The following is a 25,707-nucleotide window of genomic DNA, read 5'->3' on the forward strand; positions in this document are numbered from 1 at the left end:
ATATATATATGTATGTGTGTGTGTGTGTGTGAAGCTCCCACGCCTCTGGTAGAGGACCCAAGCTTGAAGGAAGGAAGGAATAAAAGGCCGCGGGGGGCGAGTGGGGAAATTTTATTTTTTTTTGTACACACACACACATCTTGTATAAAGTACTTCATAGTTGTAATTCTGTGAGGCTGATTATTTTCAGCCTAGCAGTGCTTTATCCGACTGAGTGTAAAGGAAGAGTATAAATGACGTCCTGTCCTCATGCCAGACTCTGAGTTAGTCCACTGTGGTATCTGGCATTGCCAAGGCAACGAGTGCGTGATCAAGCTGCTGATGCCACGTTCTGTTAAAGTGGGCAGTGGGCACCCTGTGGGACTGGCTAGCAGACAAACACAACATATACACCCTCCTGCTTAGTCACACATGGGTACAAACATATCATAATGTATCTTGGTACTTTTGGTTCTCCGACATTGTATAAGCTGTGTCCTGTAGACTATAGACAGTACTTTGCTGCCAGCCTATCAGACCAATCAGCCAGCGACAGAACAGGCTCCATCTGGCCAGTACTGGTGTTTTCAAGCTGGGGTCACATAGGTTGTAGCCACACATCTGGGGACTGTAGCATCATCATGGCTCAGACCTACACCTGCCGTTAGCACACCTGTCCCCTGACATGTACGTTGAGAGACACCATCTGGAAAAGCACATAAACAGGTCACAAAACATTTCTGTCATAACCAGTTGTCATTGAAGGTCTCTCATTCCAAATGTTTCCCCTTTCTCACAATAGCTCTTTTGCTATTAAAAATAGCTTATTTAGGGTGCATGCTGTCTAATAGAATATTAGTCATATTTTAAACTGATGGTCCATTACTGCAAAGCACTACTATCACAAAATGTCATAATAATGACATTAAAAGCACTGCTAATTTAAAAAAAAAAGCAATTTTTGTAACTGAGGTTTTAAAGTCCATTGTCAAATGTTCAAAACTAAACAGCTGTGGCATTAAAAATCTAGTAAAACAAACAAAGCCAGATCTGCAGTTGAACACTGATTTCTAGTTTTTAATTTATCAGAGCCACAGCACCTAATGAAAGCATGGCAGGCAGCAAAGCAGGAAGCCGTGGGCTTAGCCACGCAAAGTAAACACGCCTAGAAGAGAGAACACAGTGCCATCTGCCTGGTGACACAACAGCAGAACGATTAGATTGCTATTATAAATTGATGGAATGGCATGAGCCATAATTTGAGGCAGCCCATTTCAATACAGAAACACATTAAAATACACACACAACATATTGAAACAAAGTTGTTCTGATAAATGAAGTGTAATGTTTGCACAATAATAGTTAACATACTGGAGCCTGCATTTGATCATCAATCAAAAGATATTATAAACTCTAGCCTCAAAAATAAGTGCAGAGTTGAAACAATCTACAGTAAGCTTCATCGCTGTGCTGTCTTATTGTATTGATTACATGTTAATCATTAACCTCTGTATAAAAGGGTTATGTGATGTCATCAGGGCTGCAGTAATCTGTCCTCTTCACCATCTGTATCTTCAGCTTACATTGTTCATTTCCTCTGTAACTACTCTGCTGTTTGCTTTCTGTGGTGTTTATAGTGATGCTGACCTTTGGACATCTTTTTTTTCCCTAAACTAGGCTACAATTGGAATTGACTTCCTGTCGAAAACCATGTACTTGGAAGACCGAACGGTAAGCATCTCACTTAAAGCTGTATAATGTCCTGACAAAGATGTTAAATGTTTGTGATGTGTTAGCAGTTCCTTCTCTCAGAGAGAAAGACACACTGTTGGATTTGCATGAGTTCAGACTTCACCTGACAGTGGTTATGAACAGCGTGCCATCTTTCTAGTTTGTAATGCAGTCAGTCAGTTTGAATGCACTCAAACCTGTTTGCATGCCTGTTTAACTGGGGGAATCTTTCATACAGCAGTGTGACCTTGGAAGTGTCATCATGTGGAATTCATTTGTATAAATAGCACCTGTGTGTGAGTCTTGTGCTGTGAGCCCGTGTGTGTCTGGCGAGAGCCTACTGTTTCCAGGCTCTCTAACTATCAGAATAATCTCAGCCTCCTCAGCTTTCTCTCTCTGAACCTCAGGTGAGGTTGCAGCTCTGGGACACAGCGGGACAAGAGCGCTTCAGGAGCCTCATCCCCAGTTATATACGGGACTCCACTGTGGCTGTGGTGGTCTACGACATTACAAGTCAGTGTCCCTTGAGATTTTTGTTCAGCTGCTCATTTGACCTACTTAGTGTTTTAAACTCAAGTGTTTATTTTCTTATATTTTACTGTTAAGAGAGGGCTCATCTCTCACTGTAAAGATCCCTCAGGGCAAAAAAATTCACTGTCACTAATTGTTAAAAACAGTGTTACGACTGGATGTTCCAGTGTAGATGAGATTCCCCAATATCAAATATCACCTTAATATTTTCCAAATTGGATCCACAGAGCATTGTGATGAGACTTATTGCATTAACCTGCCTTTACATTCTCATTTTGCACATGCATAAGTGCGCACTCACTGCTGAGTATTTGCACTCCGTGGCTCCCACGTAGCATATATTCTCTCTGCATTATATTGTGTTCTTGTTGTATTTTTAGTTGCTTCCTTCACTTGCTGCTTTAAAGTGCCTTAGATTTGTGATTTTACTGCCTATTTAGATTTGTGTTATTGCTCATCTACTTTATATTTCACTTGTATTATGTGGCATTCATGTGGACGGCAAAGTAAGAATTTCATTGTAGAGAGAAACACGCTTCCTAACTGTGCAAATGACAAACACTTTGACCCTTGACCTTTGACCTTCCCTCCTATGCTCTTAAGAACCAGTATCCATGATATCTAAATTGTGTTTGTGCAGGCTTATTGTAAATTTCTCTGTCCTCTCATGAGAAAAACCACTTTTCCGGATTTCTTTTAAAGGAAAACTAAGAAGATTTGAAGAGTCATAGATCTACAACTTCTTTGTCAAAGCATCAATTTCAGGATGTGTTTGGTGTGCTTTGCTTGTGGCCTGTAATGTAATGACCTCTACTGTACATGGTTCCCCTTACAGTTTATTTTCACTTCATAGTGAATATATCATCTGAGCAGTACATTCTGCTCTTAGTTTGTCAAATAGTTTAAAGTGCAAAGACAGAGGGCCTTTTTGTTACATGGTTGCCCTCTGGAGAAAAATTTTAATGGTAACCCCTGTTTTTATGTCCAGGTACTACAGATGAAAAATAGCCTCTTGGCATATTTATAGCAATGTTTATTAATGTGCAGTGTCCCTGTTAAAGGTGTAGTCCATGATTCTTGTGAAAGAAAGTTTATAATGAAGTTTTAACTGAAGTTCAAGCATGAAGACATCTGTCAATCACACAACACCCCTATCCAATCATTGCATGACGTTTTGTGCACAGATATGCCTATTGGCTCATAAGCATCTTAGCCAAGCATATTTAAATCTCATTACTTGCATCGTCTCTTGGCAGTCATTGCTGTTCGCTCCACCCCACAGCTCACACACCTTCACCCCACCACCAACAGTGTCCACGCTCTGTCTATGGGGGGGGAACGCTCGATTTGATGGCTACTCAGCGTGTTTCATCCCTCCGCATTTATCACAGATGGGGTCATCTGAAATAGATGTGGTAAAATGTTTAAGTATGCCCACATGAACCCTCTCATTCTCCTTAGATGTCTTCCCTGACTGAATTTATGCCAGCACTACAACTCCCTTCAGTTCGAGTTGCGTTACCACGACTATTTACTCATTTGTCCCACAGAAAAACCTCCGTCCTTCCTCATGCATTACAAATCCTTGAGCTCCCTATCATTGGACAGCTGCACCTTCATTTACATGGGTCTTTGGGGACCTTACCTTCTTTTTCAATTTTTGTTCTTCTTACCTGTGTAGGCTGTACCTGGACGCAGCCGAATTGGCATTTTTTTCAGCTAACACTCCCTCATGGCTGCTCAATGATGTTATGAATGTCTGAGCTACCAGGTACAATGACCCTTTGCCTTCGTCCTCTGCTGTGCACAAGCAAGAGTGCTCAATGTGCTGATTGGCTGGAATGACCCGGGCCTACCCAGATCCGTTCTTCCTCATTTGCAGAACGAGTGCTCTATACAAACACACAAGGTATTTGGAGCACACACACTGGAAGGACAGCAGGAGGAATGCTGAATTTGGCAAAATGTGTAATGAATTACAATCGTGGTCTATACCTTTTAAATAAACAAAAAAAAAGAGCTACCATCCCCCATAACCCTTTTGTGTTTTCATTTTGAAATAGACAGGGGGGTCTGTCTCATCAAACTCCCAGTTCAAGAATGCAATAGGACCATCAGTTTGCATGCCTTAAAGCCCTGCATACTGCATACCACGTACGAATGTGGCAAGTCAGTGGGGTTTTTTAAAAACCTGAACATGCTGCACAACTACAAATGGTTGTTGACAGTGTCTCCAGCCTCAAATTCCAACATTTCAGAGGATTTGTCCTGGACCACCAACGTTTCTCCAGCTTCAAATTCCAACCTTTCAGAGGATTTGTCCTGGACCACCAACACCCGCAGCCTGGTTAAGACGGCTCACCAGCACCTCTTCTTCTTGAAGGACACTGAAGAAGAACCACCAGTCTTCAGCCATCCTGGTGAACTTCTACCGCTGTGCCATCGAGAGCATCCTGACCAGCTGTATCACAGTCTGGTATGGAAACTGCTCTGTCTCCAACCATAAGGTGCTGCACCGGGTGTTGAAAACTGCCCAACGCATCACAAGGACTCCACTTCCAGCCATTGAGGGTGTCCACAGGGAATGCTGTCTCCAACGTGCTCGCAGCATTCTCAAGGACTCCTCTCACCCTGCTCACAAACTGTTTAACCTCCTACCCTCTGGGAGGCTCTTCAGGAGCCTCCGGACCAAGACCAGACTGAGGAACAGCTCCTTCCCCACAGCTGTTCCCCGTTGACCCCCACTGCCTTCTTCTATACCACTTCCACATCTCACCCCTTCTCACCTCTCCTCCTGGGACTAATGCAATATGTTTCTGTTACCTGTAACACTGAAGTGAACTGGTAATTTGCACATACTCTACTCATAGGATACTTCTCTGTTATTCATTTGCACACTGTTCATATGCAGATACTGTATATTTATCTTTGCACTAGTTACATGCATTGAACTGTTCACTCATGTAACATGTTGTCTTCTTATTCTGCACTGTTTCATTCCATCTCATCCCATTGCACTAGTGTTCCATAAGCTTAATGTACATTATTTATTACTTGTCATTTAAATCCATACAGTCTGTTGTATATTGTACATTATCTTACCTTAAATATCAATTGTACATACTGTATCTATCGGTAAACTAGTTCTGACTGTACAGACTGTAGATACTGCACACTCTACTCTCCTGTTATTGCACTTCTGGTTAGATGCTAAACTGTATTTCATTGCCTTGTACCTGTACATGTGTAATGACAATAAAGTTGAATCAAATCTAATCTACAAATGTACAGTACAGTGTATCATGGATTTATCGTGTAATGTCAGTACTGTGTACATCATCCAGTGTCATCTGTCAACTGTTGTCATCAGGTGATGATATTAAGACATTTGATATGATTTTTCTGGTGATCTGTCATGTGGAGTGTTCTCTAAATATGGGATCTTATTCTTGCATTAATAATGAAGATTAGTAATGCACCACTCATTTTAAATCTGCAGATTTTTTCACTGGCTCTTTTAGAAATACCAAGCATGTCACTGTTTCAAAATTCAGGTGACATGTTCATAGCTCTGTTTAGAGCAATAACAGCGGAAGGAGAGGTGTCGGATTATTGAAAGTTGCCACAGTTGTACAAACAGCATCTCTAATTATACTCCGCTTTGTCTCCCCTCTTTCTCAACAGATGTTAATTCATTCCAGCAGACGTCAAAATGGATTGAAGACGTGAGAACAGAGAGAGGAAGCGATGTCATCATTATGCTCGTCGGCAATAAAACAGACCTGGCAGATAAAAGGTATGTTGTGACTACTGAACCTGCCTCCTGACCTCAGTACTTGCCTCACATCGAGCCTTTTAGTCAGTATTTTCCTTTTATGTCTTGACACCATGGCAACCGTGATGTACAGAGTGTCAGTCAGTCAGTCAGTCTGTCACATTCAGCTGAGCACAATACCTCTAGAACAAAACATGATAGAAATGTCAGGCTGACTCCACAGGCCGCCCCTGCACAGGAGATGATTCGATTAGATGTTGGAGCGTCTTCTTGCTGAATTAATCTGTATATTAATGAGGCAGAAATTATCCAGGGTCCAATATCGCTCCTTAATATGTTGCCATATGGATTTAGTGTTATATGAGGATAGGTATGAGATGTCACTGTTTGTCACATAATATATTAGTGATTACACTCATTAGCATAACTGGTTATGTTTAATATTATTACAGTAATTTTCATGGGACATTAGGCGGCTCAGCTGCATCTTGTCAGACCACTTGCTCTGTAATGAGAAAATCATTGCCAGCTTGTGGAAATTATTCAGTGGTTTTGAGTCCCTGGTGATACTTAAGCAATCATGAGCTCTTTGGAAGTCTTTTTTCATATACTGTATACAGTATGTACTTCTACAGTTGTAGTGAGGAGACGGTGGGAAAATACTGATGAGATAGGATGTTTAATGAAGCTGGGTGTACAGGTATGAGAAATTGATCTGAGAAGAATACATAGAGAAACATTAAGATTAAATGGCATGAAGCAGAAATATACAGTGCTGGAAGAATAATAGAAAATAAAGGGAGAACTGAACCATAAAATTACTTGTCTTGGAGCCCAGATGCATTAATGTGTGTATATGTACAAAAGCTGTACTGTAGACAGATTTTAGATATAAAGTGATGAGTAAAATGTGAAAAGAAAATGAAAAGACCCCTACAGCACTGTGGCTAATCTTTTATAAAGCTGCTTCCTTTTTAATGTAAATATCTGTTTCCTGACTTTGTATTTATTTATTTACTGAATTTTCTGTGTTGTGGGTGTGTATTTTGTTTATTACATTATCTGTTTTATAAGAGAGGCCTGACCAAAATGGCAGCACAGAGAAGTTACGGCAACAAGTTGGTACAAAGTCATATGAAAAAAACATGAATTTACTGCATTCATGACTATATGCAGAAATGTTCAGTGGCTGCTGAAGTACTGATAAATACTGCCTGTTTCTAGCCATACAAGACAATTAGCACATGTCAGTATGCTAACATTGTAAACTAACATGTGGTAAACATGGTAAACAAGATACCTGCTACAGTACAGTGTGTCAGCATTGTCATTGTGCACAGGTTAGCTGGCTTAGGACACTAAACACACTTTTATTTTCTTTCTTGTCAAACAGGCACTAGTATATCTTGTCTCTTTCCTTAAATTAACCTTAAACACTGTGAATAACTTTACAGTTTTCTCATATGAAGGTAATTTACATATGCAGATTTACACATGCGTGTGCTTTCTTCAGTTCTAATTAAGAGAACAGACTATATTTTGTCACGATGTCTCTCATCTGTATCCATCTTCTTTCTGTCCTCTGGGACATCTTAAAGCTAAAGTTAGACAGCTGCTTGGTTTGCTGTTAGGCTGCAGAGATTTCTCAAATCAACACTGCTAAAACAGCTGACTTGTTGTGGTTGACTGATTTTTGTCAGAAAGCCGCTGTGATTGTTGAGGTAAAGGTAGTGGCTGCAGGTTTCATGCAGTCTGAGTGCTTTGGCCTATTTTCCTTCTTTCTCCACCTGTCAAATACGCAGCAGTATTGAATGTTTAGGTTTAGTTAAGGCAGCATTTTCAGAAATACAGTTCCCACATCATACCAATGTGGTGAGTAAGCACACATTCATTGTGCACACATATGCACCAGTGTAATTAATTTGGTCAGCATTAGTAGCCATGCAGTAGCCCAAAACATTTTCAGAACTGGTGACATGTTGAGAATTTACCATGAGCTGCAGAAAGACATTCCCATTGTCATACTCGTGGAAACTGCTGGTGATAGCAGTTTTCTGTATATACTGTATCTCATTGGATCAGTCAATAAAAGATCATGGCTGGCGTAACAGCAGAGAAAAAGACATAGGCTTTGGCTTCAGGCAACAGAGAGACTGCATCTGTACAGTAAGACTGGGCATGGCCAAGCCAGTATATGCTTATACACTTAAACTTTCACAGTTAAGGGGTCTTTTATGATCCCATCAAATGAAAACTGAACAGCCTATGCAAATGAAATTTATAGCCTGTTTTATCTAAATAGATTTTGCTAGCTGAGCTTTCATATTAAACTGTAGGACTGGGTTTGTTGTTAGAAAATGTGGGCTTCAGAAAAAAAGTGCTGACAGATATCGAACATTTTCCCTTTAATATGTGGGTGATTTATGTTAACTACAGTTTAGTTAGGTTTTAATGGGGTCTGAAAGTTAACCCCCTAGGAAATGTTCCATGGTAAATAAGTAAATGCAGTCTACTACATTAACACCACCTCAGCTTTCTCTCCTCATTTGCTTCTTCTCAAAGATAACTCAGCCTGATTGCTGCGTGTATGAGCCTGATAGGTTTTTTTTTCCCAAATCAGTGCATGAAACATTGAAATGGCATTTTATTGCTTTTAAAATGACAGCCCCCCACAGCATTTCAGTGCTCCTCTTTCCAGCTGCATTGTCTCAACCGATCAGCCTGAGTCTTACAAAATGTTCTTTTTGTACTTTTTTCCTTGTTCTTTTATTACAGAAGCAGTTGAAGTTAATCATAGTGACACTTCCAAATGTGCTTGGACATGCCTGTGAATGTTTAATTCAAGATATGATGAATGTTGCTGTCACTGTTGGTTGTATTGTGTGTACTCACTGCAGGGAGTTTTATTAGTAAGGGATGATTTCCACTGATAAATTTAAACTGATTAACTGATTTGTTAAATCTTTTTCTAGGTGGCTGTTTGTGTAGCCACACTTCTAAAGCCATCCTAAAATAAGCCAGTTTTGTTTCTTTGTCTACTACTGAGACATGTACACTTACCAGTCCATGAGAAGAAGCATAGGTTCATGTGTATGACTTGACTCTGTTTGATTATCAGGTGCTCTGGAGGAGAACCTCTGTGAGATCATAATTTTCTTTGTGTTTGTTGGTCATTCATGCGTGGTGGAGCTTCTCACAGTGCTCAGTGTTTAGGGGAGTTGAAACATACACAGTTACATACTGCCTGGCCCCTGGAGCCTTGCCTAGGGAAAATAATGTGCGTTGTACACCAGGCAGCAGCAGCAAAGTGGAGCCTGGTTTCATGTACACTGCCAGGAAGTAGCTGTGGGAATTTTTAAAGCTCTGCTACATCACAGTGCTTTAATGGAGTATTTTGTTCAGCCATTGACTTCTAATCTCTTACATTGTTCCTACAGTACTTAATGAGAACTTTAAAGTTAATGAAGGTTCACATGATACAGTCAGCTTCAACACGCAAGAGATTTTACAGGGGCCTGAGGGGATTTTTAAGACATTGTCAAGCCCATCATATTCTACTGTAGGTAAGGTAGACAAACTTAACACAAATATTGCCCTATCTACACAATCAGTACTCTGTTGAAGCAGTCACCCAAGCATAAAGTCCTTTTGGCCATCTGGGGGCAGCGCAGCGGGTTGTAAACACAACTGACATATTATCACCATATAAAGTTGTTATGGTGGTTAAGGCTGACAGATATCAAATACTCACTGTTCTTGTAGCTCTGTTTTGGTGTACACCTATTCCTGAGGGAAATATCTAGCTGTTGTTAATACGGTCTGTCAGCTGCTCAGTGATGAGCACCTGGTGAGTTTATCAGACTGAAAACAGCTTCCTGCTGCTGCTGGAAAAGGTGCTGATGAGAGCAGAGAGAGTGAACTAAAGCAGTAGAACTGGGCTGTAAAACAAAACACTGAGCTGAAAGATGCTAAAACGCTCCACAGAGCTGAGGGGAACTGCAGAGCCAGGTGAAGTTTCACTGTGGGTTTGTCATGATGAGCAACACCTTGTACATTGATGCATTGTTTCTATTAAAAATTTGATTGCTGCATCTTCATTGGACAATTTAAATAGAAAATATCATCATCAATTTGACTTTACAAGAGTGAATGGCTAAGCGAAAAGAAACAATGATGATCAAATTAGTCCCAACAGCTTTGTTATTATGCTTGAGATCTTAATGATTTTGGGTAGTAATGGCACAGTTCCCCAATTTACATAAACAGCTGAAGAGAAGTGATCATTAGTGTCTTTTATAGCTGATGTCACATATTTCAGGATAGAGCTGCTGAAACTACAAATGTTCTGCTGCTACACATAAATATTGCTGGATGCAACATATTGTGCATTCATTATGCAATTTTCCTGCCAACTGCCTGTCTGATGATGAATAAACCTCTGTGTTGTTTAAGTTGGGACCCAGACGCAAGCATCTAGAAATAGCCACAGCAGCGCTACTGCGGCTCTGTCAGGTGGTGTTATTATGTAAATACATATCGGGTTCTTGCTCTAGAAACTTCTTTTCCCAGCTCACAAAGACTGTTCTGTTGTGTGATGCAAAGACAGAACAGAACAGAGGAGAGGATTATCAGTTAGACAAAATGTTGCTGTGTTTGATGCTGTGCACAACAGCATTTTGCTAATGTGAGTGATTTTAGTCAGGTGTTGCAGCCTCTTCATGGTCAAAAAGAAAAGTTAAGAAGTGGTATTTTTGATTTAGGACACTACTAAACTTCCTTTTCCTTGAACCGAAAAAAGAAGACAGGCTGACTACATCATGGTTTTCCCAGAAGACCAGTGGCAGGTTGATTTAAGCCACTGCGCTTAATGAACCTGATGGCTGTAGAGTCAGCAGGACTGATCTCTCTGTATGCATTAATGGACACCTGACACAGTCTCTGTTTCACAGTGAGAGCCAGACAGTCACTGCCACATTCATTAAAATGCAGCACAAATTGACTGTTATTAATTTCATGTGGGACAGTGTAATTAATAATTTTTGTTCATTAGTTAATTAAGTCTGGTGTGGCCTCATAACCCTAGAATAACAGGAGCCTCAGCTGCAAAAGAGCGGGCTTCACTGTGAGTCTTGTGTAAGCAGCTGCTTGTCTTTGTTGATTCTTCATATGTGAAAATGAGCCTCTGCGTTATGTCCTCATGCTGTGAAGAGCATGCAAGTATCTCCAATGCATTAATATGCAGTTTTAATAATAGTTACTCTCTATTCACAGGCAAATCACAATTGAGGAAGGTGAACAGAGGGCTAAAGAGCTGAGTGTCATGTTCATAGAGACCAGTGCCAAGACGGGTTACAATGTCAAACAGGTGAGTGAGTTTGGAGCTTAGATATATGTTAAGCCTTCAAAAAGGGTTCCAGGCCATTCTTTCTGTACCACATATAATGATAGTGCTCATTTAAATGACCCGAAGTTCAAGAATAGAAATGCAAAAGATGTTTTGAACATGATGTGTCACCATTTTGTAGTTTTTCCACCGAGGAGTAGGGGTCAAGTTTACTTTGTAACTGTGAAACGTGCTGCCCAGTACATTTGTTTATGGGTTACGTTGCCAGATGCCATCATTAAACCCCTGTGCAATATTACTAAAATGGTAAATAATTCAAAATAGTTTTGTCTTACAATACTTGTAATATTTTTACATTCAAGTGAAGGATATTTGATTTTGTGTATAATTAAAAACAGTCCCTAAAGCACAGTGATCACAGTTTTCTGACTATTGACAGTGTGGGGCCGCTGCATAAAGTCTACCTCTAGAAAACCACTGCTCACAAAATGACACAAAACTACATCTTGACAAAGAACATGAGATGAGGTCCGATGGTCAGATGAAACTAAAATAAGCTAGTCTGGCTTACATGGGGTCCAGTAAGTTTGGTGTGGACCGGGCCAGGACGGCCACAGTGCCTACGTAGTGCTGACTGTGAAACATGGAGGTTGGAGAGAGCGCTGACATGGGGCTGCATATGGAGGTTGGAGAGAGCGCTGACATGGGGCTGCATATGGAGGTTGGAGAGCGCTGACATGGGGCTGTATATGGAGGTTGGAGAGCGCTGACATGGGGCTGCATATGGAGGTTGGAGAGCGCTGACATGGGGCTGCATGAGTGCAAAAGGTGGAGGGGAGATAACACTTATAGATGGCACAGTGAATGCAAGTTTGTATACCCACATAGTGAATGGAAAGATGACTCCCAGTCTCAAGAGGTCTGCAGGAGAGGAATATTCCAACATGAATATGAGCCCAAACACACTGCAAAAATCACACCAGCATTTTTAAAGAGGAAAAACTGACTAAGTACAGCCTCGTACTCTGATCTCAAGTATGTCCCCTGACTTCACTTGAGTAGAACGCCTCTGGAATGTAGCTGAAGGTAGAGCAGCTGAAAAGAATCATCTGTGAAGAATGGCATTATAGGTTTATTAGTCAAACACTGCTGGGCAGGATTTGTAATTGGCTAACGTTGTGCTATTGACCAGGAGTGTCCCCTGTTTAGTTGTACATGGTACCTGATTTAAAAAAAAAATAAATAAAACCGAATAATCAATATTGGTGTCAGCTTCAAAAAACAGTAGTTTCTACTCCTTGCTGTATTGCATATTAATAAGAAAGCAACAGATTTTCTTGAAACTATGACATCATGCCACCAACTTGATGTTGTAGAGTTCACCCTTACAGCAATTATCTTAGGGCCTGTGCTGATGGATTTATGTTTATATTATTGTTGTGAGGCAACGTAAAGATGCCCTGTGGAGTTTTAAATAAACATTTAGGCTATGCTCACCTTCACTTTTCTCACCAAAACACAGTGTCATTTTTTACATCTAACACACATGTTGGCATTTTCTCGTAAAACATTTTTCAAACTGCTGTGTGTGTGTGTGTGTGTGTGTGTGTGTGTGTGTGTGGCCGGGTATTACTCGTATTGTGGGGATGTAAATCTGTTTACACGGTCACATTTTGGGGAGTCAACGTCCTTATGGAGACAGAAAGCAACTTCTCAAGACATAAATCAATGCATTTTAGAGTGTTGTCTTTAGGTTTAAGTTAGCGTTGGCTAAATAATGGTTATGGTTAAGGTTAGGGTAAGTCTTCGGGAAATGATCATGAGTCAATTTAATGTCCCCTGAATTTATGGAAGCAAAACATGGGGGTGTGTGTACATGAGATACAAACAAAATTCCACAGAACACCATAAGGTACCTTCAAGAGTTTCTTGTTTTTCATACAAATACTGCAGGTAAGTAAAAGTGAGAGAGTAATATTTCTCCCTGTGTACGCTTCCACTGCCAGCATCTCACAAAGATGGAAATCTACACATACCCATTCCTTTAGAAGCATGTAATTAGTTGATGTTTAGAGAGATTTGGGGGGTTTCAGATACAAAGAGAAGCGTAGCCTGGGCCAACAACATCCATTTGTTTTAAAACAGATGGTTGCTCTTAAAAACAACGACCGTCTGTTAAATGAGACGAAGGGCAAGCTGTATTGTGTCTGCTAGTGAATGGTGTTGCTGGCCGCGTGTTCTCACCCCATAGACAGAGCAGCCCATTCTTCACCCTATTTCAGGACTGTGGACACTAAGAACAGAACGACAGGATGGAACATGGTGGTGTGAAACCTGCACAACAGAGGTCACAGTCCTGTCTCCAAAGGCTGCAGTGTTTGCACTGTTCTGCTGTGTCATCACTGTCCACTGAGATGTCGTGTCAGCAGATTCAAGCTGTTAGGCATCAGTTTCATGATCATCTGTGAGAACTCGGGGATATAAGAAGACTACTTAGTGATTGTTTTATCATCACTACTGTGATTTTAAAAAGGCACATCATCATAGTAACATAGCTTTTTTTTCCATGCATTTAGCCAAAGTTTATGTTTAGACATTTGAAAACATTTATTTTTAATAATATGTACTAAAAAAAACTCTCTTTTAAAATTCCACCTAGAAGCATAAGCACGTTTAAGGCAAAGATTTGTCTAAAATGCCTGATGAAAGCGTTTTTGTTTTCAATCTGATTCTTGTGTCAGTAAAACTATATTTTTTATGCAACTAAAGTAGAAGATGGACATGAAGTCACATGAAGCAGTTGTTCGTTCCTGTTCTGCAAAAAACTGATCGGAGATGTGACACTTACTCCAGTCAGGTCACACGTCATGGTAGACCGCTGGCGGTCTTTTATTGTTTTTATGTTACGGTGTGGTAGTGGAGCACAGATGTATATGGGCATTACCAATTTAGAGCAAGTCTATAAGTTTTATATCCTGGTTAGTTTATATCCTAGTATGTTGACTAGTAATAAATGGCTGTACAGAAATAAAATGGTCAAAAATCTAATATTAAATATTGAAGCAGATTTTGATGTTTGCAGAAATAAAAACACAGGTTTTGCAGTGATTGCTAAAATGTGAAAGACTGTTTTGATTTAGATCATTTCTGGAAATTATTTTCACTTTAAACAAGCTGATTAATAATCTATCAAAAGGTCGGTTATTAGACATATCTGACAAAGTGAGTGTTCGTGTTGTGTATTTCTGATTGCCCTCTTTGTGTTTGTTTTCCCCAGCTGTTTCGGCGCGTGGCAGCTGCTCTTCCAGGGATGGAGAGTATGCAAGAAACAAGCAAAGAAGGGAGTATCCTTTGAAAATGTAATATAACATGAAAGTGCCTTTTCATGTTATGGAAAGCATTCAGTAGTAATATGCACGTATTCTGCTTTTCGAGGAAACATTTTAATCTGGGTGAGATGGCATCATTCACTGCTCACCTCTAAATTAAGAGTGAGCATTGTATACTGGCACCTATTTAAATAGGGGTCAGCTACCTGACCCAGTAAATGTGATATCAGCGTGACACTCTTGCTAAATGCGTTTCACCACTGCTGCCTGGTGAACACAGGTGGAAGCAGGTCAGTCAGAAAGTGGTTGCCCACAGTTTTGTCTATGCTACGGTGGACAGGGTTGCTGTCCAGCCATCTGTGTCTCCTTGGTGCTGCTGCACACAACTACCTGGCACCTCACGTCTGCTGCTGTCAGCTCAGCACATCATAGCAGAGTCAAACTTTTATACCTCTGTAAAACTAAACTGTAACATTTCACTCTTTTAGGATGTAGCATTCACTACTGCAACATCAGTTATTGAGAGCATCTTAGACACTTTTTCCAAAGTTGTGATTTCTAAACACACCAGCACACAGGACAGAATTGATCTCTTTTGATTACATTATTTCATTACAATATTTCAATACTTCACAATACAATAAATGATAAATTTGTGTGTTTATTCTTTGACAGCGGTGGCTGTTGACGTCATGGCACGGTAAACAAACAAAATAACTAAAGTTTCCAGAATGGTGTCAAAGTGCACTGGACGGCTAAAGTGGAGGAAACACTAACACAACTGTGGCAGGAGAATGAACACCTCTACAACATTAACATTAATTCAAACACATGCCACGACAGGACTGATAATGTTTCAGTTCCCTCTCTAGCTTTATAGTCAGCTTTTTTTCTTTTTGGTGTAAAACATGGATAGATATAAACAATGTAAGCCAGTTGTATCCATAGTTGTTTGGTACAAGGACATGTAGGAATTGGCATAATCTCACAGGATTTACAGGCTCTTCTGCTGCCAGAACTTCCAGTCACTACAGACGGTCATTAAGTGTTTGTCCACAGAGTTTACTCAGTCGTTAGCTGTGTGCTCCTTCCCAAAAGTCGAGGACTGAAAATCTGTGGGAGTTAGTGGAAACGGTATTAAGGCTGGGCCCACACTAGAGGATTTTATAACCAGTTTCAAAAAGGTGAGAGGCCACAGACATAATGACAGCTTTAACAGATTTTTCACATTTTAGTCTTAAGAGCTCACACACTAGACGATTCAATCAAGAAAGAAACACACACTTGCCATTTTTTCAGAGAAGCCAATTCCGGGGACCAGGGATCTCACAGAAACTCGTGTGATCAAACGTGACTTCAGAACAAAACAAACATGGAGGTAGACATTTGTCGCCAAGCCGTAGCACTGGTGTGCTATGTTTTGTGCAGAGGAAAAAAAATCTTGGCTAAGAAGACGAAATAAACACAGCTCACACATTTTGCAGCTCGAGCTGGAGGTGAATTGGAAATAATGTTGTATTATTCAAACGAGGAAGCTAGTGCAATCTAATGTTAACGTCAGCTCGCTGTCACTGGCTGCTGCGAGTGTCTGGTCAAAATTGAATTGCCCCCACACTACAGGATTCCATGTCGTAAATATCAAGCATGTTTGGTATTTAGGATTCAAGATCGGGGGCTCAGCACCTCATAATACACGATCATTTGGCCCCAGAATCTTTTCCGAGTGGCCTGAGGTCAGGGAAGGGTCATGTTTGGTATTTCGGATTCAAGATCGGGGGCTTAGCACCTCATAATACACTATCATTTGGCCCCAGAATCTTTTCCGTGTGGCCTGAGGTCAGGGAAGGGTAAATCAGGCCTGAAATCGGGCTAATTGTCCTGTAGTGTGGGGTCGGCTTAACTGTGGCCTGTCCTGCCTTAGAAAGTTTTAGTCAGTCGTTAAGTGTGGGCCCACCTTAACACTGCTAACACCTCATACTAGCCTTAGTTAAACTTTGGCGTGTAGAATAAGGATTATAGAGTTTGTCCACCACCATTTATACTGAAATGACAATAGGAAGGTATCTTTTAATGGGTAGTATGGACAGGAGGAATGAATACAGCAAACAATTCCCTGTTAGAATGTTCATATGGGAACTTCATGATTGTTTCAAAGGTTACTTACAAAATGTGAACCTATCTTTTAATATAACCTATTCTACATAAATAACTTTCCCTTTTAGAAGGTATGATCCAACAGCTGTAATAAAACCCACTGGAGAGAACTAATCGGCAAACAAGTCACATAACAGAGTTTGACGATGCTCTGCTGTAGGTATCTATCCACCTTTATATTATTTTTAACTACTTTTTGCATTATTGTCTTTCTAACATTACTATTGAATTGTCTAATACATTTGCAGCTGTCTAATTGATTCTGTTGTCCTGGAAATGTTGTGATTACAACTAAAACAGTCCATGAACATGTTTGCTTCATAGATGCAGTAAATCAGCAGCATTTAATGTTGTCGCTGCTTCTCCTCAAACAGCATCAATACAGAAAGCAGGGTTCCATCTCTATGGTAACTGTGAATGAATTATGAAATTGCCTTTGATTTTAACCATGTGCATAGAGCACTCATTCCTCCTTCAGTGTGAATCTGTCTCACAGGGTGGCCTGATTAACAGTGCAGCAGTTATCTGCTGTAACTTCAGCATAAATCAGACGATGACCTTGGTGTAGTGAAGGAATGCCTACATCTGGCCTTCCTGTGCATACTGGTTATGGCCCATTCATCATTTACAGTGAGTCGTCCAGCCGTTTCTTACAGCGTGGTCTCATTAATAAACCCACCCAGCCATCCAGTTGACCCTCTGAGCTAGTGAGATCACCCCTTTGCTTTTTTGATGCACTCAGACATATTTCCTGGTTATAATACATTGCTTGCATTCAACCAATTGCCTTTATCTCTCTTTGTGTTTTTATCTCTGTCTTAATGAGGCGTAATGGTTGTGGGTGTGAGTGGTATGAGGTGGAGGTGTGGTGATGGATGGCAGTGGATGACTGTTTCTCAGCAGCCCTGTGCCTCTGCTGACACTGTCACTTAAAGGAACAGTTCCTCTGTTGTCACTGCATTGTGAACAGTATTGGTCTCACTGGGAGAAGGGTGGAAATAGGCTTAGTCCTGAATACGTGGGTTCATGGTACATCACCTCAAAGTGCCTTTACCATCACCTGCAGTGTATACAAGCATAATGCACTGGATACTTCTGTTCTTCTTTTGATTATTTAACCCTTCATGGGCCATAATAGAAATATGAAAGCCTAAGTAGAGATAAAACATCTCCAACAAAATGTGCAAAGGAAACATTTAGAGGCAGGAACACAGTCTTATCTGAACACTGTTCACATTGTGCTCTCTGTTCCCTTTAACTGCCAGTTTTTAATTGGTTACAGATGGGTCACACTGATTTACAGTGGATGTTGGGGCCCATGGGGCACAGTCTCTGTGCTTTCTTTTTTCAGAATATGTTCCTACCTACTCACTGTGTATTATTACCACTGCAGGTCTGCAGACAGACCGAATGAAGAGGGCGCATGACCCAGTCAAGTGCTGAGGTCGTCCATGTTAATAAGAGAGAGTCAGAAAGCAAAATAAGTCAGAAATCAAGCAAGAGCAGGTAAAGAAAGGTGCCGCTCCTTGAGTGTTTCAAAACATTGTGGAGTTCTGTTATTCAGGGATTTTTGTGGAGTAACAGCACACGATGGCTCTGGGATACTCCTACAACATGAAACAACTTTGGGGCAAATGTGTTCAAAAGACAGTGGCGTAGTAACGGGACTCATTACTGACTCTTTTCAGGAAATGCTGTGGACTGTAGCTACACACATGTAGGTATCAGGATCAAAACAATGCTGTGGAGCAGTGCTGCCAAACCTTTTTTGGGGGGGGGTAAAAATACAGTTATATTAAGCCGTTGCTGCACCCTCCACCTGACCTAACTCTGAGCGGTCCCCCCAGTTTTGGAACCACTTGTCGGGGGGATTGACTGGGAATAACACGATATCTGCATTGTGGAACGAACTGCAAATCATTCTGACTTAGAGCAACAACTCATTAACACACCGTTGTGCATCGGTTTTAATTGTAGCACTGCAGTGCCAGCCACTTCAGCCAAGATCCTTTCTAAGTTTATTGCCCCACTAACAACAGAGAAGAGGATTTCCTGGTGAGCTGACTGGCTTATATGTGGCAGAGGAGTGTTTTCAGGAAGTTACTCTCCCAACACGTCCATAAACTGGTTAGAAACAGATTTATTAGGAACAGTAGGCTGTTTCAAATTGGATTCCTCTGGCAATTAATGTAGTTTATTGTTGACTCACATTACACAGTAAGTATTTTGGCTAAGGGTTGACGCCAGATCAGGAGCATAAACAAAGTCATAGAAAACAGCATCATCTAGTGGTAGTAAAGCAGTACTACAAGTCATGAATAAAGTACTGTAAACATAATGGAAGATCATACGATTATACTGATCCATTCAGGTGCATGTAACTGATCAGTACCACGTTTCCAGAGCTTCCTTAACGTTCTCCTCCAGTGATCGACATCAAGCTGGACAAAGCGCAGGAGCCCCAGACGACTGAAGGCGGCTGCTCCTGTTAATACTCATCCCCCAGCCTGAACAAAAACAAACCTCATTTACACCTCCTGCTTGTTATGTTGCTTCCTGTTGGTGAACCTGCAGTTGACTTTGCACGCTGAGAGTCTGGCCTCCTCACCTGACTACTGGTCATCGGTTGGAGCTAGTAGTATGTGAATTTGATTCTAAAGTAGTGTAGCCTACTTTGTTAATGAAACTGCCAAAAAGTCTTACAACTTGCAAAAAAAAGTGAAAAAAGATCCACAAGTCACATATTATGTGTATACTTTTTTTTAAGTAGAAAAGAAAACTTCCCCAATTTCTTTTGTATTTTTATATGTTCAGAGAAATCTCTCTCTCTTTTTTTTTTTATGCAAACAACTCGGCTCTGTATTGAGAGCTTGATAAGAAGAGGTGGTCTTAGATGTATTCTTATGGATGCCACTGTTGTTATGGGCAAAGATGTAAACCCTGACCATATTCTAACTGTTACCTAACAATTAACGAAGCCTTTTCAACTTTATACTTAGGCTTAGCAGTTTTCGAGACTCATTGCCTAAACATATTCTCAGCCAGTCATAGAACTTCTGCCCATAGTTCTGGTTGGATCCATGATTTTGCGTTACAGGGCAAACTGAAACAACATCTTGAGTATCTAATGCATGCCTAGTTTTTGAGCGTAGGTACTGTCTAACAGTTTTGAATATGTAAGTGGTAACGGTGACTTAATGCGCTCCGATCTAGTCTTTTTGTTTATAAATACTGTTTATTTGGATTTGTATACTTGACTTCAGAACATCTTTTGTCGTGCGCGTGTAGGTGTGTGCTTTCTGTATAGGCAACGTTACAATGCGGTTATATAGAGGGCCACTGCCGAGTCCTGTCACTGCGGCCACATTACGGCACCATGTAGATCACCATCCCCCCACTCACAACAATATGACAGCTGCTGTTGCATTGTGTGATATCTTGGTAGTTGTGATTATGATAATCTGCACATATAAATGAGCAGTGGAGACTCAGAGCCCTCACCTTGTATCACACGAGAACATGGACACATTTAAATGACAGTTTAACATTGTAAACCCTGTTCATTCCTGACAGAAGACTAATTTGCACATGTGAACATTTCAGGTTAACTCCATTTTAAATGTGCTGTCACTTAATTCAAGACCTGTGCAGTTGTCATAGGAACCGTAACATGTCCCCACTGGGACGAGGTTTTCTTTGCTGCTGGTGTTTAAACTGACTACTGATGTTGGCATTATGCAATGTTGTTTAAGTTTGGTCTTTTTTTTTTTTTTTTTTGTACAACTTGAGTCTGGCATCATAGCGTACTGGTGGTGAAGGCAGCCAGTGTCGAGAACACTACTTTGATTTGACTTGGCTATGAAGTGACTTGTTTCTGCACTTTTACAGAACATTTTAGAATTAGAGTGACAATGTAAGTCTTCGAAACATGGTTAAAAAAAGCATTGTTTTTACCTCCAGAATGTTTGGAGTGTTGTAGAGTAGAAGAAAATATGTAGGAATTGTTCACACGTCCAAAAAAGAGGAGCACTCTTGTGAAAACTGGTGAATCTTTCCAACCCACATAATGAACCAAATGATCATCATAATAAGAGACAGAGTAGGATAAGAAATCACAGGAGATCTAGACTGGAACATGCTCTGTGGTGTCGTTGGGAATGACAAATACACATTGCATTTCAGGTTTGAATCAGTTGAACTGACAAAAAGTCTAATGTATCATCCATCTGTTGCTGCCTATTTATTATTGCAAAACAGAAATGTAGTCCTCATTACTGACCACACAGCCTTGTAAATAGAGCACTTCTTGAGAAATGGCTCAGTGGGAGTTTCTTTTTAAATGATGAAAACATGATTCATGGGTAGCTGTAGACACTCCTTTGTATTTATTCTCCCTACATATGAAAGTAGAGTCCGCCTTTGTTTGCGAAAGGCCCATCCTAACATTCCCTGGAAATGGACCACGTAATGAACAGGTGTCTTTGGATTTGAGGATGGAAGCCATGGTCATTTCTTGAGCGTGTGTGTGTCCTGTCAAAGCTCTGTGCAGCAGACCTGATCAGTCCAGAGCTGGTTCTCCATTCACACTGTACAGAGATCTAGCATGTCTCTCCAAATGATTAATAAAGATGTCTTATTACCAAAGTAGTATCTGTCATACTTACTGTTGTCCACCTGTTGTGTCCTAGACCTGCATACATTCTTTTCCTTAGGTCATGTTTTGATTGATTTGTGCATATGAAATGACACAGGCTTGAAAATGTGTTTCTGATAATTGTGGTGTAAAACCCTAAATGATTACAGTATTAGTTAAATTGTACACTAGTAACTACACTGTCCAGCCACATTAATAGTTGCACCTGAATGTAATGTAGTCCAGTACAGCACCACCTTTAACTATGACCTCAATAATAAACAGAATTTAATTTACATGTTTGTGACAATTTCACCAAATGCTGAAACATTTTGAGCTTCATTAACACAGATGTTAGGGCAGAAGTGTTGCACTAAAGTGCATACAATTGTACAGGTGTGACTATTAAGTGGTGTAAATGCATAGGGTATATGTACATGTGTCATAATGTTGGTTAACAACAATGAAGCAACTGTTGTTTCAGTCGGGCACTGAACAAGTATTTGTACATGTTGGAGCATGCCCAGTTTCTATCAACACAACAACAAAGATCCCCAGTTTCTACTAATGACTGGAGCTACTGTAGGTCCTGCCATCCAAATAAACTATTGTAGTGGCCAGGACCAAATTAACCTGCTAAAAGACCCCGGGGCAAAAATGAAACTTTGGCCCCAGTCCATACCCTGCCTACATCTTTTGATTTGATTTAGTGAAGAACACACCCTGTGTAAACAAAATATCAACTGATACATTAAAGTTTTTGAAACTAGATTTTGCCACTTTACAAGACAGTCTCAAGATTGGGTAAAAATATAGGAGCCACCTGAAAGGACCAGTGTGACATTCAGGGGAGCGTGCTCACTGAGAAGCACAAAAGACTGCTGCCACTCTCATGTATGGTATGTAAGCTGAGTTTGAAGCTATAGCTGTCAGTCAGCATACTTGGCATAAAGACTGAAACCAGGGAAACGACTAGCCTGGCTCTGTCCAAATGTACCGCAGCCTGCCAGCTAGTGCCTGTAACACTCATTAATGTTATGTCAAAAACCAACAGTTTACTGATTTACACTGACTTATGTCAAGATGTCAAACTGTTCCTTTTGTGTACTTCAGGGGAACACACAGTATTACAAATCAAATGTTCATTTACTCAATGCTAAAAAAAAAGGTGTCACACAGCAAACCTGGGACAGTTGGCTGATTTACCCAGTCAGTAGTCCAGTTTTGGTAGTGGCACTCTGTCAACCTTCTCTCCTACTTTGTTGTCCTAGACCTTGTTTTGCAAAAACATCTCGGTACTTAAGGTATTTATGTTTTATTCCAAGCACTCAACACACTTAATCTGCTGCATGTACTCAAAGAGGAATGTAGCTACTGTTTCCTGGTATAATGGGCAGAAATGGTGAAACTGTCTTTCATCACGTTTGGTGTTGCAGACGGTGCTAACCAGAATTCCTCCCATGAGAACTGACTCATTATTCAGACCGATCAGAACAACATGCAGTGGTGGAATGTTATCAACGTACACTGACTCAAGTACTGTACTCCAGTACAGTTTTGGGGTGCTTTACTTGAGTATTCCAATTTTATGCTATATTATATTTATACTCCACTATATTTCAGAGGGAAGAACTGTATATTTACTGTAGTACCGTTATCTGACAGCTGTAGTTACCAGTTACTTTGCAGATCACCACTTTATGTAAACAACATCGGGCCGTTACTGAAGTCATAATAGTTTGGTACTTGAACGCTTTTACTTAGGTAAGCTTCTGAAAGCAGGGCTCTGACTCATAATGTAGTATTTTTATATTATAGTATTGCTACTTTTGCTTAAGTAAATGATCCAATTCCTCCGCCACTGCAAATTTGCTCTGGGAGTTTCTTCCTATTCTGCTCCACCCTAATCCCAGAGATCAGTGCAACCAGGATGGTGCTCGGAGCCAGTAAATACATTTCAAAATTAATACTGTTACTGTGTCATCTCTGCCACCCTGTGGTTGTCTGCTGGCTCTCTGCGGGGTTGCTGCCTTCCTGCTGTAGTCTAGGCTGCAGCTGGGACAGCCAAGCCCTGCTGATGCCAGAGCCCTGAGAACTTGTAGTTCTCTCTTTGGCATTTTAGAGGAGATGAAGTCAGTCACTGTGGTAATATGAAACATGGGAATACACAGTGGGTACGGAAAGTATTCAGACCCCCTTAAATTTTTCACTCTGTTATATTGCAGCCATATGCTAAAATCATTTCAGTTCATTTTTTTCCTCATTAATGTACACACAGCACCCCATATTGACAGAAAAACACAGAATTTTTGACATTTTTGCAGATTTATTAAAAAAGAAAAACTGAAATATCACATGGTCATAAGTATTCAGACCCTTTGCTCAGTATTTAGTAGAAGCATGGTTCTACACCTTCATTTGAGTCCAGCTGTGTTTGATTATACTGATTGGACGTGATTAGGAAAGCCACACACCTGTCTATATAAGACCCTACAGCTCACAGTGCATGTCAGAGCAAATGAGAATCATGAGGTCAAAGGAACTGCCTGAAGAGCTCAGAGACAGAATTGTGGCAAGGCACAGATCTGGCCAAGGTTACAAAAAAAAATTTCTGCTGCACTTAAGGTTCCTAAGAGCACAGTGGCCTCCATAATCCTTAAATGGAAGACGTTTGGGACGACCAGAACCCTTCCTAGAGCTGGCCGTCTGGCCAAACTGAGCTATCGGGGGAGAAGAGCCTTGGTGAGAGAGGTACAGAAGAACCCAAAGATGACTGTGGCTGAGCTCCAGAGATGCAGTCGGGAGATGGGAGAAAGTTGTAGAAAGTCAACTATCACTGCAGCCCTCCACCAGTCGGGGCTTTATGGCAGAGTGGCCCGACGGAAGCCTCTCCTCAGTGCAAGACACATGAAAGCCCGCATGGAGTTTGCTAAAAAACACCTGAAGGACTCCAAGATGGTGAGAAATAAGATTCTCTGGTCTGATGAGACCAAGATAGAACTTTTTGGCCTTAATTCTAAGCGGTATGTGTGGAGAAAACCAGGCACTGCTCATCACCTGTCCAATACGGTCCCAACAGTGAAGCATGGTGGTGGCAGCATCATGCTATGGGGGTGTTTTTCAGCTGCAGGGACAGGACGACTGGTTGCAATCGAGGGAAGGATGAATGCGGCCAAGTACAGGGATATCCTGGACGAAAACCTTCTCCAGAGTGCTCAGGACCTCAGACTGGGCTGAAGGTTCACCTTCCAACAAGACAATGACCCTAAGCACACAGCTAAAATAACGAAGGAGTGGCTTTACAACAACTCTGTGACTGTTCTTGAATGGCCCAGCCAGAGCCCTGACTTAAAACCCATTGAGCATCTCTGGAGAGACCTGAAAATGGCTGTCCACCAAGGTTTACCATCCAACCTGACAGAACTGGAGAGGATCTGCAAGGAGGAATGGCAGAGGATCCCCAAATGCAGGTGTGAAAAACTTGTTGCATCATTCCTAAAAAGACTCATGGCTGTATTAGCTCCAAAGGGTGCTTCTACTAAATACTGAGCAAAGGGTCTGAATACTTATGACCATGTGATATTTCAGTTTTTCTTTTTTAATAAATCTGCAAAAATGTCAAAAATTCTGTGTTTTTCTGTCAATATGGGGTGCTGTGTGTACATTAATGAGGAAAAAAATGAACTTAAATGATTTTAGCATATGGCTGCAATATAACAAAGAGTGGAAGATTTAAGGGGGTCTGAATACTTTTCGTACCCACTGCACAGTGTATAATTGCATTGAAATGCAAGATTAAAATGTGACTGTGTATTTTACAGGCTTGTTGAGACAGTCAGTTGTTGAGACAGTCATAGTCAGTTGGCCCCCAAACCAGTATGACAACTAACAGATTTCTCGCTCTATCCAGCGTGTCTCCAAACAGGCAAATCACAATGACCTTAATATGACTACGACGCCAAACACAGTAATACTGAACAGTGATCTTGCGCTCAAGATTTAATTTTTCATCCCAGAATGGTATGTGCTGTATATATTTGAACTGATACGTGTGGTAAGACAAAAGAATAAAGGCCCATGTATTATAATGTCTTCTAACAATACTTGCCAGATGCTCACTGAATTGAGTTTATAATCCATTTTCAAGGTAGAGGGAGTCTTTTGTGACATATCTTTGTTTTGTATCAAGCCCACAAAAGTAATACCGACATTATGCTCTTTAGCTGGCTTC

The 25,707-nt window shown here is 40.8% G+C and overlaps 1 protein-coding gene across 2 annotated transcripts in view; it reads left to right on the plus strand.

Annotated features, from left to right (window-relative positions):
- The window catches only part of rab6ba (RAB6B, member RAS oncogene family a), a 59,605-nt gene extending 38,118 nt beyond the window's left edge, over positions 1 to 21,487 (plus strand). Inside the window, exons 3-8 of one of the 2 annotated variants that reach the window (XM_020609995.1) lie at positions 1,657 to 1,710; positions 2,097 to 2,223; positions 5,926 to 6,037; positions 11,288 to 11,381; positions 14,638 to 14,704; positions 19,271 to 21,487. In XM_020609995.1, coding sequence (XP_020465651.1) covers positions 1,657 to 1,710; positions 2,097 to 2,223; positions 5,926 to 6,037; positions 11,288 to 11,381; positions 14,638 to 14,704; positions 19,271 to 19,335 — 519 coding nt within the window. In that variant the 3' untranslated portion in view covers positions 19,336 to 21,487. The remainder of the gene's footprint in view (positions 1 to 1,656; positions 1,711 to 2,096; positions 2,224 to 5,925; positions 6,038 to 11,287; positions 11,382 to 14,637; positions 14,705 to 19,270) is intronic. The other variant, XM_020609996.1, reaches the window with a different exon arrangement.
- The last annotated feature ends 4,220 nt before the right edge of the window (positions 21,488 to 25,707 follow it).

This window comes from Monopterus albus, unplaced genomic scaffold (genome assembly GCF_001952655.1).
Source record: "Monopterus albus unplaced genomic scaffold, M_albus_1.0 scaffold103.1, whole genome shotgun sequence".
NCBI lineage: Eukaryota > Metazoa > Chordata > Actinopteri > Synbranchiformes > Synbranchidae > Monopterus > Monopterus albus.